Raw genomic sequence first — 20,153 nt, forward strand, 5'->3', positions numbered from 1 at the left:
GGCGGACCGGATGTGGATGGGGGTGGGGGACACCCAGCGCCGGTGCACTGCCGGAAGCTGCGGGAGGGAGACATCGTTGACAGCTGTTGTCAGGTAAAAGTCCAGCGGTAAAAAACTATAACTCCTCCGTGTCGTCAATAACTGTTCCCCACTGGACATCAAATAAGGTTAAATGGGGAAACATTAAATACAATGTTATCTCTGTTTGCTTGGTTGTCAACTTCTCCCAGCTAACAATGATCTAGTCTCCATTTTCCTTCAGCCCATCCCCTTTGATGTCTCGTTTTTACACCTTACCCTTCTTCATCTCTGTGTCTCCCTCTCCCCCGAATCTCAGACTGAAGAAGGGACTGTCAAAGCTGCCACAGCCAGACATAAAAACAACTTCTTGTATGTACCAGCAACAGAACAATTCAATTCTTACTTGCTTTATTTTAACTGGCCCATTTACACAATAACACACAGTAAATATACAATAATCAATCATACAATAAATTAATACTCAGTGATACTTGGTAACCAAAATAGTTCATAAGTGATAGGAGCAGAATTAGACCAATCAAGTCTACTCAGCCATTCAATCATGGCTGATCTAAGTCTCCCTCCTAATCTTCTGCCTTCTCCCCATAAGCCCTGACACCTGTACTAATCAAGAACCAAAACCAAAGTCCCCAATTATCGCCATGAAAGATAATTAATGCTGAGGTAGTAGTTCATGTTGTGCAGTGTTCAAGAACCTGATGGTTGCTGCTAAGAAGCTGTTCTTGAACCTGGAGCTCAAGGTTTCCTTCTGCACCTACCTGCTGGTAGCTGTGGGAAGAGAGCATAGCAGGGTGGTATGGGTCTTTAATGACTCTGCAAGGCTTTTTGAGGCAGCAGTACCACCTTCGATGGTGGGGACATTAGTAACTGTAGTAGACCGGGCATCAGAGTTAGGGTTAGAAGAAGGGTCTCGACCTGAAACGTCACCCATTCCTTCTCTCCAGAGATGCTGCCTGGCCCGCTAAGTTACTCCAGCTTTTTGTGTGTAGACCGGGCAATGTCTACCACATTCCGAAATCTCTTTCTGTCATGGACGTCGAGTTACTGACCCAGGCCGTGATGCGGTCAGTATGCTCTCTATCGTACAAAAGTAGAAGTTCAACAAGTATTTGGCAACATACTGAATCTGCTCATTCTTCTCGGTAAGTGCAGGCGATATTGAGCTTTGTTTGTGAAAGCTCAACGACTCTCAGTGCGAGATCTACAGTGTCTGCCTGAAGATTACCTGCAGTACTCTGTGGCCAAGTTAAGAACTGCCTGCAGTGCAGATGAAACCCAAACTGCTGCTGTTAGCAAGGATTGCTCATCAAAAAAGGTGATGCAGGGGGAGCCACCAGAGGGCTGAGGCCACTTGCACATCAGGCTCACCAGTACCAAGTGACGTTTACACAGTCAATGATCGGGCCTGGGGAGTGTTGTGGAACAGAGGGATCTCGAAGTGCAGGTACGTAGTTCCATGAAGGTGGAGTCGCAGGTAGATAGGATGGCCAAAAAGGCTTTTAGCACATTGGCCTTCATCAGTCAGAGTATTGAGTACAGAAGTTGGGAGGTCATGTTGCAGTTGTATAAGTCATTGGTGAGGCTGCATTTAGAGTACCGTGTTCACTTCACTTATAGGAAAGATGTTGTCAAGCTGGAAAGGATACAGAGAAGATTTAAGAGGATGTTGCCAGGACTAGAAGGTCTGAGCTATAGGGAGAGACTGAGTAGGCTGGGACTCTATTCCTTGGAGCGCAGGAGGATGAAGGGTGATCTAATAGAGGTGTATAAGATCATGAGAGGGCTAGATCAGGTAGATGTCTGTGTCGAACATGCTGCCAAGACCGAACCTTATTTGTCCACACATATCCCCTATCTGCATGTGAACTATACCCCTCCATTTCCTGCATATCATAGAACATATAATAATAATAATGATTATATATTCCTTTATTTGTCCCACACTGGGGAAATTTGCAGTGTAACAGCAGCAAAGTGGCTAGCACAGACATTCATTATAAATAAAAATAAAGATAAGGATAATTGTCATCATTTACTGTGTTTTTTTTAAACTGTTACTGTTAACTGGTCTGTTGACTGGTCAACAGTACAGCACAGAAACATGTGCTGAACATGATGCTACATTAAACTAATCAGTGCATGCACGTGATCCATATCCCTCCATCCCTGCATATCCATGTGCCGATCATAAGATCATAAGTGGTAGGAGCAGAATAAGGCCCATCGGCTCATTCAATCATGGCTGATCTATCTCCTTCCTAACCCCATTCTCCTGCCTTCTCCTCTTAACCGCTGAGCAAGAAGTTATGAACTTTTGCGGCAGAGACGGACGAATTGTTCTGCTCTGAAAGTGAATGTCAATGTCATTGGAGCTGATTGAACCAAGTTACCGAACCCAGCATCTGAAAGATCTAAATTACAAACAAAGGCAACTGCCAGCCTCGCAGGGAGTGCGGGCTGGAGATCTCAGTGTTGTGGTGACCACCTGTGTCTCTGCCCCACTGCCTCGCCATGTGTACTGTTCCTGTTGCCATGTTTTGTTTAGTTTAGACACAGTGCAGAAATAGGCCCTTCAGCCCACTGAGTCTGTACCGACCAGTGATCCCCGCACACATACACTATCCTACACGCACAAGGGACAATGTTACATTTATACCAAGCCAATTAACCTTCAACCCTGTACATGTTTGGAGTGTGGGAGAAAACTAAAGATCTCAGAGAAAATCCACGCAGGTCACAGGGAGAACATACAAACTCCGTGCAGACAGCACCCATAGTCAGGATCGAACCCGGGTATCTGGCGCTGTGAGGCATATAGTCATTTTATTTAGGAAGGAACTGCAGATGCTGGTTTAAACTGAAGATAGACACAAAAAGCTGGAGTAACTCAGTGGGACAGGCAGCATCTCTGGAGAAAAGGAATGGGTGACATTTTGGGTCGAGACCTTTCTTTTTTCCCTGTCTTTGACGAAGCCTGCAAGAAGAGCTTAGTGTGGTGAGGTAGGGTTGATGTGATGCGGAGTCTCGTGAGAGAGTACACCTTGCTTACCCCGAACCTAGATTTGTGGGTTTTTGCTTACAATTTCAATTGACCCAGGACGATTCAGTAATCTTTCCTATTGGCTGTTACATTCAGCCGCTTGGCACTATCAGGATGACACCGACTTCACTCCAGCTGTTATCAATGGTGCAATAGCTGGATGTTTAAAGGGATGGTCTGGTGTAATAGCCTGTAGAATTACAAACAACATTCTGATAACCCATCTTGAGAAATGTAAACCTTCCTACCTTTATAAGACTACAAACTTGGCATTTGCAATGATTACTTTGTGATTTAACTTTGTGCTGTGCTGTTCTTCAGGTTGTGGCTCTTCACCACTCTTCTTCAATAAAACCAATAATTTCAACAATTAATATTTTGCCTAAACCAATGAAAGAATAAACATCAGGACAGTTTTTCTCTCTACCCCCGGTCTCTTCCTCCCCCCCCCCCCCACCCCTCTCTCTCTCCTCCCCTTCCTTCTCTCCCTCCCCCTTCCCTCTCCCTCTCCCTCATTCTCTCCCCCTCCCTTCTCTCTCCCACTCCTCTCCGCCTCTCTCCCCTTCCCTTCTCTCTCGCCCCTCCCTTCTCTCTCCCCCCTCCCTTCTCTCTCCCCCCTCCCTTCTCTCTCCCCCTCCCTTCTCTCTCCCCCCTCCCTTCTCTCTCCCCCCTCCCTTCTCTCTCCCCCCTCCCTTCTCTCTCCCCCTCCCTTCTCTCTCCCCCTCCCTTCTCTCCCCCCCTCCCTTCTCTCCCCCCCCTTCTCTCCCCCCCTCCCTTCTCTCCCCCCCCCTCCCTTCTCTCCCCCCCCTCCCTTCTCCCCCCCTCCCTTCTCCCCCCCCTCCCTTCTCTCCCCCCTCCCTTCTCTCCCCCTCACTCCTCTCCCCCTCGCTCCTCTCTCTCCCTTCTCTCTCACCCCCTTCTCTCCCCCTCCCTTCTCTCTCACCCCTTCTCTCCCCCTCCCTTCTCTCCCCCTCCCTTCTCTCCCCCTCCCTTCTCTCCCCCTCCCTTCTCTCCCCCTCCCTTCTCTCCCCCTCCCTTCTCTCCCCCTCCCTTCTCTCCCCCTCCCTTCTCTCCCCCTCCCTTCTCTCCCCCTCCCTTCTCTCCCCCTCCCTTCTCTCCCCCTCCCTTCTCCACTCCTCCCTTCTCTCCTCCTCTCTCCCCCCCCCTTCTCCTCTCTCTGCCCCCTTCTCCTCTCTCTGCCCCCTTCTCCTCTCTCTGCCCCCTTCTCCTCTCTCTGCCCCCTTCTCCTCTCTCTGCCCCCTTCTCCTCTCTCTGCCCCCTTCCTTCTCTCTCTGCCCCCCCCTTCTCTCTCTGCCCCCCTCCCTTCTCTCTCTGCCCCCCCCTTCTCTCTCTGCCCCCCCTTCTCTCTCTGCCCCCCTTCTCTCTCTCCCCCTCCCTTCTCTCTCTGCCCCCCCTTCTCTCTCTGCCCCCCCTTCTCTCTCTCCCCCTCCCTTCTCTCTCTGCCCCCCTTCTCTCTCTGCCCCCCCCTCCGTTCTCTCTCTGCCCCCCCTCCCTTCTCTCTCTGCCCCCTCCCCCTCCCTTCTCTCTCTGCCCCCTCCCCCTCCCTTCTCTCTCTGCCCCCCCTCCCTTCTCTCTCTGCCCCCCCTTCTCTCTCTGCCCCCCCTCCCTTCTCTCTCTGCCCCCCCCCTCCCTTCTCTCTCTGCCCCCCTCCCTTCTCTCTCTGCCCCCCCTCCCTTCTCTCTCTGCCCCCCCTCCCTTCTCTCTCTGCCCCCCTCCCTTCTCTCTCTGCCCCCCCCTCCCTTCTCTCTCTCTGCCCCCCCTCCCTTCTCTCTCTCTGCCCCCCCTCCCTTCTCTCTCTCTGCCCCCCCTCCCTTCTCTCTCTCTGCCCCCCCTCCCTTCTCTCTCTCTGCCCCCCCCTCCCTTCTCTGTCTCTGCCCCCCCTCCCTTCTCTGTCTCTGCCCCCCCTCCCTTCTCTGTCTCTGCCCCCCCTCCCTTCTCTCTCTCTGTCCCCCCTCCCTTCTCTCTCTCTGCCCCCCTCCCTTCTCTCTCTCTCTGCCCCCCCCTCCCTTCTCTCTCTCTGCCCCCCTCCCTTCTCTCTCTGCCCCCCCTCCCTTCTCTCTCTCTGCCCCCCCTCCCTTCTCTCTCTCTGCCCCCCCTCCCTTCTCTCTCCTCCCCCTCCCTTCTCTCTCCCCCTCCCTTCTCTCCCCCCCTCCCTTCTCCCCCCCCTCCCTTCTCTCCCCCCCCCTCCCTTCTCTCTCCCCCCCTCCCTTCTCTCTCCCCCCCATCCCTTCTCTCTCCCCCCCATCCCTTCTCTCCCCCCTCCCTTCTCTCTCCCCCCTCCCTTCTCTCTCCCTCCCCCTCCCTTCTCTCCCCCCCCCTTCTCTCTCCCTTCTCTCTCCCCCCCCATCTCTCTCCCTTCTCTCTCCCCCCCCATCTCTCCCCCCATCTCTCCCCCCCTTCTCTCCCCCCTTCTCTCTCCCCCCCTTCTCTCTCCCCCCCCTTCTCTCTCCCCCCCTTCTCTCTCCCCCCCTTCTCTCTCCCCCCCTTCTCTCTCCCCCCCTTCTCTCTCCCCCCTTCTCTCTCCCCCCTTCTCTCTCTCCCCCCCTTCTCTCTCCCCCCCTTCTCTCTCCCCCCCTTCTCTCTCCCCCCCTTCTCTCTCCCCCCCTTCTCTCTCCCCCCTTCTCTCTCCCACCCTTCTCTCTACCCCCCTTCTCTCTCCCCCCTCTCTCTCCCCCCCTTCTCTCTCCCCCCCTCTCTCTCCCCCCTCTCTCTCCCCCTTCTCTCTCCCCCCACTTCTCTCCCCCCCTTCTCTCCCCCCCTTCTCTCCCCCCCTTCTCTCCCCCCTTCTCTCCCCCCCTTCTCTCCCCCCCTTCTCCCCCCCCTTCTCTCCCCCCCCTTCTCTCCCCCCCCTTCTCTCTCCCCCTTCTCTCTCCCCCCTTCTCTCTCCCCCCTTCTCTCTCCCCCCTTCTCTCTCCCCCCCTCTCTCCCCCCCTCTCTCTCCCCCCTCTCTCTCCCCCCTCTCTCTCCCCCCTTCTCTCTCCCCCTTCTCTCTCCCCCCCCTTCTCTCTCCCCCCCCCTTCTCTCTCTCTCCTCCCCTTCTGCGTGAGATGATTGGCGGGAGGGGCATGATATCAGTTTGTTGCACGTTGCCTCTGTGCCTGCATGGACAGCAGCTTGTGCAATAATGTGGCATTAACCAGAGGACCTCTGTGCCGTGTGGAGCAGAGGGTTGGACCTGCTGCTGGCTGCCAGTGTCACTTAAATGTGGAAGCACGGTGAAAGGTGAGGCTCTGGGTCGGAATCCATTGCCTGGATTACTCGCTGCCTGTCAATTTAGAAACCTGGAGATGAGCTGAACTGTTGCTCTTTTCCATCTCACTCACGGATACTCAGTCATGGTTAAAACAGTATTATTATAAAGAATAGAGATTGAAATATATTTTCTTTCCTCTTTTATACTTTATTGCTATGCTGAAGTACATAGATTTTGGGGTATTTTTGGCTTTGCACTATTATTGTTTGTTTATTTCTTTCTATTTATATATGTACTGAACTTATTTTTTCTTTATTGTAATGGGTTTTACAGAGTACTATGTTTCCATATCTGCCGTGCTGTTACAAGTAAGAATTTCATTGTTCCATTTTGGGACAGATGACAATAAAACACTGACTCGTACTGTTGTGCTGCTGCAAGTGAGAAGTTCATTGTTCCATTTTTGGTACATCTGACAATTAAACATGTGTAGAAATGAGCTGAGGATGCTGGTTTATACTGAAACTGGACACGAAGTGCTGTGGTGACTCAGTGGGTCAGGCAGCATCCCGGAGCACAAGGGTGGGTGACGTTTCGGGTTGGGACCCTTCTTCAGACCATTCCGATAATTAAACGTGCTTGATTGTCGTGATATTCCTTGTTGCTATTGTTGTACTGCCTGAGCTGTGGACATTATCCTTTCACAGACTTTGTGTGCTCTGCACGGTTTCACTCAAATGATTTGGGTTTTAAAGAGTTAAAGAATGAAGACGCTGTGGAATTCTCTGCCACAGAAGGTAGTTGAGGCCAGTTCATTGGCTATATTTAAGAGGGAGTTAGATGTGGCCCTTGTGGCTAAAGGGATCGGGGGTATGGAGAGAAGGCAGGTACAGGTTACTGAGCTGGATGATCAGCCATGATCATATTGAATGGCGGTGCAGGCTCGAAGGGCCGAATGGCCTACCCCTGCACCTATTTTCTATGTTTGAGAAAGTTTGTGTTCATTTGTAACTGTAAGGGTGAACTGATCATGGTTTTCAAAATATTAAACGGATCCAGTCGGGTTGATGGGGAGAGAGTTTACTATGGCGTTGAGCTCAGCATATTACTGGAGGCAAGCTATTCAATGGTGAATTGCAGGAGGCCATTTCCCCATCCCCACACAAACTGCTGGTCGCACAGATCACTCTTTCGGCAGAAGATACATACGCTTGCAATCAGGTACCACCAGATTCAGGAGCAGTCCCTCCCCGCTGATCAGACTACTGAACAGTCTTCCCATGAATGAGGGTTTAGTCCCAATCTTGCACTTTTTCTCTGTAACTAACGCTAGAATGCTGTCACACCACATTCTGCACTCTGATATTTTTCTCTTTGCATTCCCTGTTGTACTCGTGTAGTGCTTGATGGAACTCATATACAGTAAGGTTTGCTCTGGATAGCACACAAACAAAGCTTTTCCCTATATCATAGCAGACATTGACGAACTGTACACTGCAAGGGCCAGGAAGCGAGTGGGCAAGATCTTCTCTGACCCCTCTCACCCTGGCCACAAACTCTTTGAAGCACTTCCCTTTGGAAGGTGACTGCGGTCTGTCAAAGCAGCCACAGCCAGACATAAAAACAGCTTTTATCTGCGAGTAGTAGTTCTACTCAATAACCAAACGTCTGTAGCCTATTTTTGCTCTGGTTTACTTCACTCACATGTTTAAATATAATGTTTTATTCTTAATGTTTTAATGTTTATGCTTTATTCTTAATTGTTTACTGTATGTTCGTGTTGTTACTTGCAAGCGGAGCACCAAGGCACATTCCTTGTATGTGTATATACTTGGCCAATAAACTTATTCAACTTCAACATGACGATAATAAACTAATTGCAATAAGAATTTCCCTGTGATCTTTTCTCCTCACATTCCCATCAACTTCCCCAAATGAAAACTATTTTAATGACTTTTTCAGCAAGGTGATTGATCATTTACATGTTTGTAAAGGACAAGAAGAAGTTGTTGTGTCGATGGAAAGGTTGTCTCCGTGTGTCCGTGGTCTTCAAATGCTGCCCTGATTCCTCACCTGAGAACAGAATGATGAACGATCAGGAGGAAGAGGTAAAGAATTAGAACATAGAAACTGCCAAGTCACCATGGATCCTAAGCATCTTCATCTTCTAGATGAGCCGACCGTAAGGGACTTCTCAAATGCCTAACTGAAATTCACGTAGACCACAGTCACTACCCCACACTCAGTTACCTTTGTCACTTCCTTAAAACATTTAATCACGTTGTAAGACATGACCTAGAGTTATAAAGCACAGAAACAGACCGATCAAGATGCTCCATCTGCCCGCATTTGGCCCATATCCTGCTAAGCCTTTCCAATCCATGTACCTGTCCAAATGTCTTTCCAATGCTGTTATAGGACTTTCCTCAACTACCTCCTCTAGAACTGGCAGTTAAAATGTTTGGCCACCGGAAGATCGCATAGGCCAAGGCAGACTGAGCGTAGGCGTTCAGCGAAACTATCACCCAATTTTTGTTGGTCTCGCAAATATATAGGAGGCCACACCTGAAACAGCGGGTACAGTAGATGAGGTTGGAGGAGCTGCAAGTGAACTTCTGCCTCACCTGAAAGGACTGTCGAGAGAGGAGGTAGAGCGACGGGTGTTACATTTCCTGCAGTTACAGGGGAAAGCACCTGGTGAGGGGGTGGTTTGGGTGGGAAGGGATAAGTGAACCAAGCAGTAAACGTGTAGCAGGTTTAAAACAAATCATCTTCTTACCCAGTCGATCAGGATCAGTGACAACTTGAATCAGCTCCAGCTCGAACACCTTCACTCAATCTCGCTTTGCTGAACGCCTTCGCTCAGTCTGCCTAGTCCTACCTGATCTTCCGTTTGCTAGACACTGTAATTCCCCTTCCCGTTCCCACACTGACCTTTCTGCCCTATGCCTCCTCCATTGTCAGTGAGGCCAAACGCAGATTGGAGGAACAGCATCTCATATTTTGCTTACACCCCAGGGGTACGCATATTGATTTCTCTAACTTCAAGTAACCCCTGCATTCCCTCCCTCTACATCCCTCCCACACCCAAGTCACACCAGCTTCTCGTTCTCACCTAGCAAACAGCTAACAATGGCTGTTTCCTTTATGATCGTTACTTTTTTGCAAATCTTTTATTCATTTGTTCTATACCTCTCTACATCACTGTCTATATCTCTCGTTTCCCCTGACTCTAGTCTGAAGAAGGGTCTCGACCCGAAACATCACCCATTCCTTCTCTCCATAGATGCTGCCTGTCCCACATCTCGTGCCTATCTTCACGTTTGTTGATTCAGGTCTGGCTGTTATCGAGTTGGGAAAAGGACGAAGGAATGAAATAAAAGGGAAACGCTCACAACATGTGAGCTTTGAATAAAACCACACTCCTTTATATTTGATGTACTTAACGTTCAAACATTATGTTCGGTAGGAATTCATCACAGTGAGAGTGCAGGATCCACAAATTCAAGATCAGAATTCTTGGGCATCGTATGTGGATTATAAAATATTCCTCTATGTAAGTATAGTCACTGATGTTTTCTCGAAAGTGATGCAGTGTGGTTTAAAAAGTCAGCAGGTCAAGCAGCATCTATGGAGAGAAACTGAGGAGTTTCAATGCTGTTTTATCAGTTCAGATCGCATCTATTTGAAACATTAACTCTGCTTCTTTCTCCATAGATGCTGCCTGACCTGTTGAATACCTCCACTGTTTTCTTATTTAATATTTCTAGTATCTGCAGTTTTTGTTATTACAATAAAACAATGAACATTAAAGGGAATTGCAATGGCAGATTGCATATCTTCTGGTGTGGGAATTCAGAACAAGCGATATAATTTTTTTTAATGTACTAGACTGTATAAGAGTGTGCACTATAACACACTTAAGGTATTAGATACCAAGGATTTTCTCTCAAAAGATTTAGCGTCATCGAGTGATACAGTGTGGAAACAGGCTCGTCACTCCAACTTGCCCACACCGACCAATATGTCCCATCTACACGAGCCCCACTTGCCTGTGCTTGGTCCATATCCCTCTAAACCTGCTCTATCCATGTACGTCTAATTGCTTCTTAAACATTGCACTAATCCCTGCCTCAACTACCTCCTCCGGCAGCTTGTTCCATACACCCACCACTCTTTGTGTACCCTGGTTATTTTTCTCTTTACATTACCTGTTGTACTTGTGTGTGGCTAGATTGTACCCGTGCAGTTTGATTTGACGGGTTAATACGCCGACGTTTTTCACAGTATCTTGCTACATGTTACAATAGTACATAAATTAACAGCAATACCAATGTCAACAATTGGCCTGTGTTGTAAGAACATCACCTGCAGGGGCAAGTCTTGTAATTTGAGTGTAAGTCAAGGTGGATGTTGTGAACTAACAGGCTCTTTGCTGCATTCTTTCAGACAAACAGCAAGGCGTTCACTGTGAAATCCTCCTGTGTGCGAAGACGGTATCGGGAGTTTGAGTGGCTGAGGCGCCGGCTGCAGAAGAATGCTGGACTCGTGTAAGTACACCGTGGGCAGAGGCTCCTGCCCAACGATGCTGGACTCGTGTAAGTACACCTTGGGCAGAGGCTCCTGCCCAACGATGCTGGACTCGTGTAAGTACACCGTGGGCAGAGGCTCCTGCCCAACGATGCTGGACTCGTGTAAGTACACCTTGGGCAGAGGCTCCTGCCCAACGATGCATTCATGGTACGGAACCAAAGTCCGTGATGCTGGAGTCGGTAGGAGGGCTAGCATCGTTACACGGGGTGCTGCCACTGTTGGCCCGGCCAGAGGTATCATAAAATGGCCATCCAAGATGCAGAAAGTCGAGGCTCCAACAGTGAAGCCGTTTCGCAGTGATATACGGGAAAGTCCTTCCGTAAGCTGGGGTACTGCCCAACTCACCTCAACCCCATTGCAGACAGTGGACTTTGTCTATGGAACTGATTCACTACAACTATAATGCTACAATGCTGATTGATCGTTACAATCCCCAACAACTGTAATGCTACAATGCTGATAGATCGTTACAATCCCCAACAACTGTAATGCTACAATGCTGTGAACTATATTCTGCACTCTGCATCTTTCCCTTTGCTCTTTCTATTTTACTTGAGTTTAACTTGATTGCATTTATGTACATCTGATCTATTTGGATAGCTTGCAAACAAAGGTTTTGACTGTACCTCAGTACACATGACAATAATAAAGCTAACCCTGACTTTGCCTTTGCTTTTGTTTTCACAGATCTCTCCCAGAACTGCCGGGCAAGAAACCATTTCTCCAAGTTAATGACACTGAAGGTATAGAGAGGAGGCGACAGGGTTTGCAGCAATTTCTGCAGAAGTAAGTGCAGCATGGTAGAAGTAATGACATTTGCCTGCGTTGTTGAGGAGTTTTGTTTTGGGGGGGAAGAACTGTGTTATTTCAAGCTGGAGTTCCATTTGTCATTGGAATACCAGCTCCAGCTTCTTACCCGTGAAGCCCCCCTTCATTAGCGCTGAGTCTAGATCCTGGCACTACCTCACTGGGAGCACCATCACCACAAGCTCTGCAGCCGTTCCAGAAGTGGTTCACTCCTCAAGAATGTCATAGAGTCATACAGCATGGAAACAGGCCCTTCGGCCCAACTTGCCCACATTGGCCAACATGCCCCATCTCCATTAGTCCTTTACACACTAAAGCAAGGCAAGGCAAGGCAAGTTTATTTATATAGCACATTTCATACAGCAATGGCAATTCAAAGTGCTTTGCACAGAGCATAAAAATACAGAACAAGGATATAAGGTACGAAAATACAAATAATAAGAGTAATAAGATAAATAAATAGTAGTTATAAGTAAGATTAATGGACGACGACAGACGACTAAGAACAATTTGCAGAGGCCAATTAACCCACAAACGCTCACGTCTCTGGGACGTGGGAGAAAACTGTAGCACCTGGGCACAGGGAACATGCAAACTCCACACAAACAGAATCTGAGGTCGGAATCGAACCCGGGTGTAAGGGCGTTGTGAGGCAGCAGCACTACCAGCTGTGCCATCGTGCACCCATTCAGCACTGTTGTACATTGAGTACCGGACGCTCGTACTTGTACTTGATCTCTGTAAGTGTTTCGCATTTATAAATCTGATCAAGGTCTGCAGCTGTGAGTTGATCTCGGTGACGCTCTGATTCGGTGTCATTTATTGTTTGGGATACCCTCTAGTGGTGAGCCAGGCACCTCTGACACTCAGCAAGCCTTGCATTGATCCCAGCACTGGCTCTGTTCCATCACTGTTTTAAAACATTCCAGCATGTAAATAGTGTTAAAAATAATCACAAACTGATTGAGCAGCAAGTTTATATTTCCAGAGAGGAGATACAAAGAACTACAGATGCTGGGATCTTGAGTGACTCAGATGGTCAGGCAGAACCTCTGCAGGGAATGCTGTGACGTTTCAACAAGCGTCTGCAGTTCTTCTTATTGTTATCTTATTGAAACATATAAAATTCTTAAGGGGTTGGAGAGGCTAGATGCGGGAAGATTGTTCCCGATGTTGGGGGAGTCCAGAACCAGGGGACACAGCTTAAGGATAAGGGGGAAGTCTTTTAGGACCGAGATGAGAAAACATTTCTTTACACAGAGAGTGGTGAGTCTGGAATTCTCTGCCACAGAAGGTAGTTGAGGCCAGTTCATTGGCTATATTTAAGAGGGAGTTAGATGTGGCCCTTATGGCTAAAGGGATCAGGGGTATGGAGAGAAGGCAGGTACAGGTTACTGAGCTGGATGATCAGCCATGATCATATTGAATGGCGGTGCAGGCTCGAAGGGCCGAATGGCCTACTCCTGCACCTATTTTCTATGTTTCTAAGCACCCTGATCTGAAACCTTGCTGACCCATTGCTTCCACAGATGCTCCTTCACCCACTGAGGTATTCCAGCTAGGTTTTATATTTAATATTTCCATTTGCCTTTGTTGCTGGTTTTTAATTTGTCATAGAGTCATGGGGTCATACAGTGTGGAAACAGGCCCTTGCCCACGCCGACCAACATGCCCCAACAACACTGGTCCCACCTGCTTGCATTTGGCCCATATCCCTCCAAGCCTGTCCTATCCATGTACCTGTCTAAATGTTTGTTAAACGTTGCGTCAGCATCTGGCTCAACTACCTCCTCCGGCAGCTCGTTCCATACACCCACCACCCTTTGTGTGAAAAATGTTACCCCTCAGGTTCCTATTAAATCTTTCCCCCCTCCCCTCACCTTAAACCTATGTCCTCTAGTTCTCGGTTTCCCAACTCTGGGCTAGATGTTCTGTGCTTCAACCCGATCCATTCCTCTCACGTGATCCTGGAGCGGATTTGAACCCACCACCCTCTGAAACAGAAACAAAAATTCTACCAGCAAGAGAGAGGTAAAATCAACAGCACAGTTGTTTCACAGAGATGAACGCAGACACGTGTCTATACCTCGAGCACTTTGTTTCTATGCTGAATAGATAACCTTCCCATTGTCACATTGACGTTTCTGGAATCTGGTTACATGCAAATTGGTTGTTGGAATTACCAACACTAAAACTGTGAGTGCATTGCTTTGAACATTTGCTTAATTGGCTGTAAAGCCCCTGGGGTTATGCTGTGGCTGTGTTGATTAACTGTCCCCATGGGATACTCACTGCAGGGTCCTGTACTTCGATATTTGCAAACAGCAGGAGAGTACTGGAGGAGCGGGAATCCTCACCCCGCTAGTCCCGACTTCTTCACCGCCGCCCTCAGGAATGCCTGGAAGAATTTTATCTGCATTGGATTATTTTGAAGTGTGGTTACCTGTTCTGCAGCCAATGAAGCAACGGTTTACTTTACTCTTAGACTTTGCAGATACAGTGTGGAAACAGGCCCTTCATTCCACCAAGTCCACGCCGTACTCTGACACTATTCTACACACTCGGGACAATTTACAGAAGCCAATTGACCTACAAACCTGAACATCTTTGGAGTGTGAGAGGAACCAGGAGCACCTGTAGAAAACCCACATGGTTCCAAGGGGAACGTATAAACTCCACACAGACAGCACTTTCCCTGCATCTTGCCTGTCCAATCCTTTAAGAATTAAGAATTCTATAAGATCTCCTCTCATCCTTCTAAATTCTAGTGAATACAAGCCCAGTCGACCCTTTCTTTCATCATATGTCAGTCCCGCCATCCCGGAATTAACCTGGTGAACCTACGCTGCACTCCCTCAATAGCAATAATGTCCTTCCTCAAATTAGGAGACCAAAATTGCACCCAACACTCCAGGTGCGGTCCTGTACAACTGTAGTAGGACCTCCTTGCTCCTAAACTCAAATCCTCTTGCAATGAAGGCCAACATGCCATTAGTTTTCTTCAGTGCCTGCTGTACCTGCATGCTTGCTTTCAGTGACTGATGTACAAGCACACCCAGGTCTCGTTGCACCTCCCCTTTTCCTAATTTGACACCATTCAGATAATTGCCTTCCTGTTCTTGCCACCACAGTGGATAACTGCACATTTATCCACATTATACTGCATCCGCCATGCATTTGCCCACTCACCCAACCTGTCCAAGCCACCGTGCAGCCTCAAAGCATGCTCCTTGCAGCTCACACTGCCACCCAGCTTTGTGTCATCCCCAAACTTGGAGATGTCACATTTAATTTCCTCCTCTAAATCGTTAATATATATTGTAAATAATTGGGGTCCCAGCATCGATTGGGCGGCCACCATTGGTGGAGCGGGAGCATGTGGCCGCTGGCTGGGTGAGGTCACGTGGGGCTGGGGCGGTGACGTCACCTTGTCCCGTATTTGGGAGTGAGGAAGATGGCAACCCTACTAATACGGGACAAGGGCGGTCCCGTACGGGACAGGCTAATGTAGCCCAAAATACGGGATGTCCCGGCTAATACGGGACAGTTGGCAACACTAGTGGGGAACCATGAATGCATTTCTTTTTCTGAAGATATGAAGCAGTGAAGTGTACCAGTGCTTTTCTGTGAGCCTGATATCATTGCCACAGGGTTGTGTAGATCTTTGCCAAAAGGCTGAGAAGGGGGAGAGAACGTGATCACGTGGATTGATGGTGGGGTTGCAGTGGGGTTAATGCTCTGCACTGAATGATGCAAAAGAAGTTAGTGACAGGACGGGACAGAATGGGAAGCCAGGAAACGGTGGAGGTGAAACCCCAGATAACTGGCCTTGGTTTGCAACACACAGCCACAATCTGGAATAGTTTATTTGTCTAAACCACAGAGAAGGGGAAACCTCTGTGTGTTTAGTATTTGTACGGAATCTACAGTGTTAACTGCAACAACCATTGAAAGTTAGATAATTACCATGACTGTCAGTGTAATATCAGCTGCGATGCTAGGAATTCGGAATGGCAAAAGAAATGCTGTAAAAACCAGCGTTAAATCTAAAGAGATAAATAATTTAGGGGTAAATCTTTCTACAGCATCAATTTAGGAGACCCACTAATTTAAAATTTTCATGGAATGAGGAAATATAAATCCTAGGATGTGCATTTAACAGTGCTGGACTGCACATGATTACGATCTTTGCCCAATTCCCCCGAGCTCAGTGGCTCTGACTTGAAGCCTTTAAGTTCTATATAAAAGACCTGGAAATCTAATTATTTCTTTCTTTGTAAAATCTCTAATTGCCTGCCGCTGCTGCAGAAAGAGAAAATGACACAAGAGCTGAGTTTTATCATTACAGAATCGCAGAGCTGTTCCAGCCCTGACGGAGGTCGTTAGGTCCATCCAGTCCTCACCAGCTCCATGCAGGAGGAATCCTGTTAGACCCGTGACTTGACCCATGATTTTGGGCGGCACAGTGTCGCAGCGGTAGAGTTGCTGCCTCACAGCGCCAGAGACCCGGGTTCGATCCTGACTACGGGTGCTGTCTGTACGGAGTTTGCACGTTCTCCCCGTGACCGCGTGGGTTTCCTCCGGGTGCTCCGGTTTCCTCCCACATTTCAAAGACGTGCAGGTTTGTAGGTTAATTGGCTTCTGTAACATTGTACATTGTCCCAAGTGTGTCGGATTGTGCTTGGGTAGGGGATTGCTGGACGGCACGGACTCGGTGGACCGAAGGGCCTGTTTCCACCAGTAATGTAGACCAGAAATCTTATGAATCCTAACCGTAATTTGCAGCATCACAGCAAACAACTTTATCCTTACCTTTCAATCTAGGCAACACGAGTTTAACCACTTTCTGATTGTTTTATTGGATAATAAGTATTGTGTGAAACATTCAAAGACAGCAGCCTCCAGAAGCATTCATTATAGTACAACACACTGTGCCGTTTGTGGGTCAGTGTGGATTCACCGCTATAGTCTCAAAGATCTTTTTATTTTTGTTGTGCTGAACTTCCACCCAATTCCCTTCCTAAAATAATATACGGAGAGTCGTGGATTGAATGATACTTTATTGTCGCGTGCACCTCGGTACAGTGAAATGCTTTGTTTTCCTTACAAGATACAGCACAGAAGCTCGTTGTCTCTGTGCTGTCTCACAGACACTGCCTGGCCTGCTGAGTTCCTCCAGCACTTTTGTTTTTTTGCTCAAGATTCCAGCACCGACAGTCTCCCTTTATCAATAGTGCTGATGTATTTGAAATATAAAGAGTGATGGAGAGTTTTTGGTCCGGTCTCAAATTATGCACCCAGAATTTCTACATTTGGGTACCAGACATTCTCATTGAGATTCCTCGGGGCGGCACGGTGGCACAGTGGTAAAGTTGCTGCGTTACATCGCCGGAGATCCGGGTTCGATCCCGACTATGGGTGCTGTCTGTATGGAGTTTATACGTTCTCCCTGTGACCAACCGCATGGGGGGTTTTTCCAGATGCTCCGGTTCCCCCCCACACTCCAGAGATCAGCAGATTTCTAGGTTCATTGGCTTCGGTAACAAATTGCAAATTGACCCACGTGTGCAGGATAGTGCTTGGTGATTGCTGGTCGGTACAGACGGGGTGGGCCGAAGGGCCTGTTTCCACGCCGTATCTCTAAAGTTTAAAGAGAAGCCATGAAATGGAGAAAGGTTCCAAGACTTTGGCCGCAGATTGGCTTCCATTTTTGTTCTGGCCTATGACCCGTGACCCGTGGAGACCCGGAGTGGGGTTTACAGCTGTGACCTGTGGGCCGTGGAGACCCGGAGTGGGGTTAACAGCCTGTGGCCTGTAGAAGCTGTGGAGACCCGGAGTGGGGTTAACAGCCTGTGGCCCGTGGCAGGCGTGGAGACCCAGACTGGGGTTTACAGCCTGTGGCCTGTGACCCATGGACACCCGGAGCAGGGTTTACAGCGTATGCCTAGCTCTGGTGGACGGCCAGCTGGTGGCAGGCAGATGCAAAGTTGAACTGTGTGATTGGAGGCCCGTGCATGGCGATCTTCAGGAGGTTCTCCAGCGAGCTGGTGGACAGCGAGTGGCCCAGTCTGTTGCTCAGCATGTGCTGCCTGTGGAAGGTGGTGTGGAGACCGGCCGTGGCAATGGGCAGGGTGAGGAAGCGCTCGGCCAGTGAGCCGACCACGGGGAACATGAGCCGCTGCTGGAGGGCCAGTCGGCACACGTCCTTGGTGCTGGCGAGCGTGTGCAGGCCGGGCCGCGACTCCACAAAGTTCATGAAGCTGATCAGTTCCTGCTTGCAGCTCATCTTGAAGCGCTCCGTGTCGCCCTGGCCGCCCAGCGAGGACAGGTAGTCGGTCAGCATCTGGAGGTGCCGGCCCTTGGAGTCGGAGGCGTGCGTGGGGTCCAAGACTGCGGTCAAGGCGGTGATGGTGTCGGCGTCCCGTGGCTCCGTGAACCTGGCCGTCAGGTCGCGGCTGAGGCTGCACAGGAAGGCGGCGCACGCGGTCTCAGCTTCCGCCCGCTGGTGGGGCTCGCTCCTTATTGGCTGCCCCTGGAAGGTGAAGGAACCGTCTGCCTGGCAGGTCCCGGCCGGCAGCCCGGCCACAAGGTGCTTCAGCATCTCCCCGGCTCCTTCCGCGCCCAGCTTGTTAATGGTGGTCACTGTGGACTTGAGCAGCGGGTGCACGATGGAGAAGTCCACGTCCTGCCGCTGGTAACTCCTGCCCAGGATGGAGAGCTGGTGGAGGACATCTGCCAGGAAATGGCTGCAGTGCAGGAACCTGTAGGTGCACATGGCCTTTGCCAGGCCGGCACCCCGTGCCGATCGGCCATCCCGGAGCAGCGGGATCAGTTTGCCAAAGTTGCGGATTATGGCTTCCACCGAATCCCCGACTGTCAGCCACCTGGACGGGAAGATGTCCCTGAAGGGGCTGCTCTGCCCGTCCCGGCCCCCCAGCACCTTGCGCACGGCTTCCAGCCCGTGCCAGCCTCGTGTTGAGCGGGCCAGGAGCGTGTACAGCGAGTCGAGGAGATGCTGGTACTTCACCAGGTAGGGGACTGTGTCGGCGGCAGACACACAGCTCAGGGCAAGCCGGTGAGCCAAGCAGCAGACTGACAACAGGCCAGGACTCCTCACCCTCAGCTCCGCCACCACGCTGCTCCTGCACTCCGCAGAGACCGCCGTGCCATCGATGGCCAGACCGCACAGCAGCTTCACGTCCAGATCCTTCTCCTCCAGCACCTCCCACAACGCTGCCGTTATCCTCTCCGCTGTCACCTCCTCACCCACCTCCTTCACCGCCAGCAGGTAGGTCTTGGACTCGTAGCCCCCCACCACCTGCTCAGTGATACGAATGTAGAGGAACAGGCAAGGCTCGGCCAGGCAATCTTCAGACTGATCGACCAGGACACTGAAGCAGTTGCAGGAGCGCGCCCGGCTCAGGATGCCCTCATCTACCACCTGGGCAATGGCCTGCTGCAACTCCTCGATCGACCTGCCGCCCTGGTGGATGCTGACATCAACCATGTCATCCAGACCCTGGCTCAAGCACAGCTCCTTCAGAGCCTCCGTCGAGGAATTCGGGATCATCTCCTTGGCTGCAAAGTACACATTGCGCAGCAGGTACGTTGTAGCCAGCTCCGACTTCTTCATGCACCCAGCCGGCACCTTGGCAGCAAGGGGCAGCGCCCGCTTGTAGCTGCTCTCACCTACAGCGCCAAAACAGAACAAAGACCACATTCAGTTCAAGCGTCAGAGTGATTCCCTCTCCCCTCATCCCCAAGAATGAACCTGGACCATTAGGACATCTTGGTCTGCATGGGCAAGTTGGGCCGAAGGGCCTGTTTCCACCCTGTATGATTAGGTCCTGATCTTTCGGATTGAAATAGCATGAATGTTGATATGAAGCCACTCATTTCAACGCCTTAAGGAATGAGCTGGCACATGCGAATGAGGACATGGGCAACCCTACTGGTCTATTGGTTGCCCCCGCTGTTGTAATACACCCTTGCCTACCTTTCCACCCCACCATGTTGTGCCTTCATGAAGGAGGAAGAACAAAGATAAAAACACAGGCCTAACAAGGAGCAAACATTGCTGGAAAATTTCTCTCCAACCACTTTGCAGCCTCCACACTTGCTCGGCTTGATGATCTCCAGCCAGCCAGAAACTGGGTTACTTTCAGGCAATTGGAGCCACTTTCCAATGCAGAGCAGTAACCCTCTAATTCCAAATACAGTAAGTCTTGCCTGTAAAGACAAGGAATGCTCATATTAGTATCTGAAATCATAGCTGTCTGTGGGACTCGTGATCACGTGCATGTGGTCCACATGTATATAACCTCCAGGAGGGGACTCCTCGTGTTGACAGGGAGTTACCATCTCCTCTTCACTCCTCGGGACTGACAGTGGTTTCACCATCTTCATCTTGCTTCCAAGTTGAGATCATCTAACTCAGCACATGATGTTTTACTAGCA

The 20,153-nt window shown here is 49.8% G+C and overlaps 2 protein-coding genes across 2 annotated transcripts; one reads left to right on the top strand and one right to left on the bottom strand.

Moving 5' to 3' along the window:
* The first annotated feature begins 25 nt into the window (after positions 1-25).
* Positions 26-16,082, top strand: LOC144607531 (sorting nexin-11-like). Its single transcript, XM_078424425.1, has 7 exons — positions 26-93; positions 8,291-8,404; positions 9,766-9,852; positions 10,746-10,846; positions 11,577-11,675; positions 13,994-14,195; positions 16,005-16,082. Exons 2-7 carry the CDS (start codon positions 8,381-8,383, stop codon positions 16,080-16,082), a joined length of 591 nt encoding a protein of 196 aa, XP_078280551.1. The 5' UTR covers positions 26-93; positions 8,291-8,380.
* Positions 16,083-17,640: 1,558 nt separating this feature from the next.
* On the bottom strand, positions 17,641-19,266 carry LOC144607532 (uncharacterized protein C17orf113-like). Its single transcript, XM_078424426.1, has one exon. It carries the CDS (start codon positions 19,264-19,266, stop codon positions 17,641-17,643), a length of 1,626 nt encoding a protein of 541 aa, XP_078280552.1.
* Between the last annotated feature and the right edge of the window lie 887 nt (positions 19,267-20,153).

The sequence above is a fragment of the Rhinoraja longicauda genome, chromosome 29 (genome assembly GCF_053455715.1).
Source record: "Rhinoraja longicauda isolate Sanriku21f chromosome 29, sRhiLon1.1, whole genome shotgun sequence".
In the NCBI taxonomy this organism is placed as follows: Eukaryota; Metazoa; Chordata; class Chondrichthyes; order Rajiformes; family Arhynchobatidae; genus Rhinoraja; species Rhinoraja longicauda.

Bases quoted from the DNA above. Each gene is read 5' to 3' on its own strand.
- LOC144607531 (XM_078424425.1), top strand. From the start codon at position 8,381: ATGATGAACGATCAGGAGGAAGAG. The intron at 8,405-9,765 runs GTAAAGAATTAG...TATGTTCGGTAG, and splicing joins TGAACGATCAGGAGGAAGAG to GAATTCATCACAGTGAGAGT. The intron at 10,847-11,576 runs GTAAGTACACCG...TTGTTTTCACAG, and splicing joins CAGAAGAATGCTGGACTCGT to ATCTCTCCCAGAACTGCCGG.
- LOC144607532 (XM_078424426.1), bottom strand. From the start codon at position 19,266: ATGATCCCGAATTCCTCGACGGAGGCTCTGAAGGAGCTGTGCTTGAGC.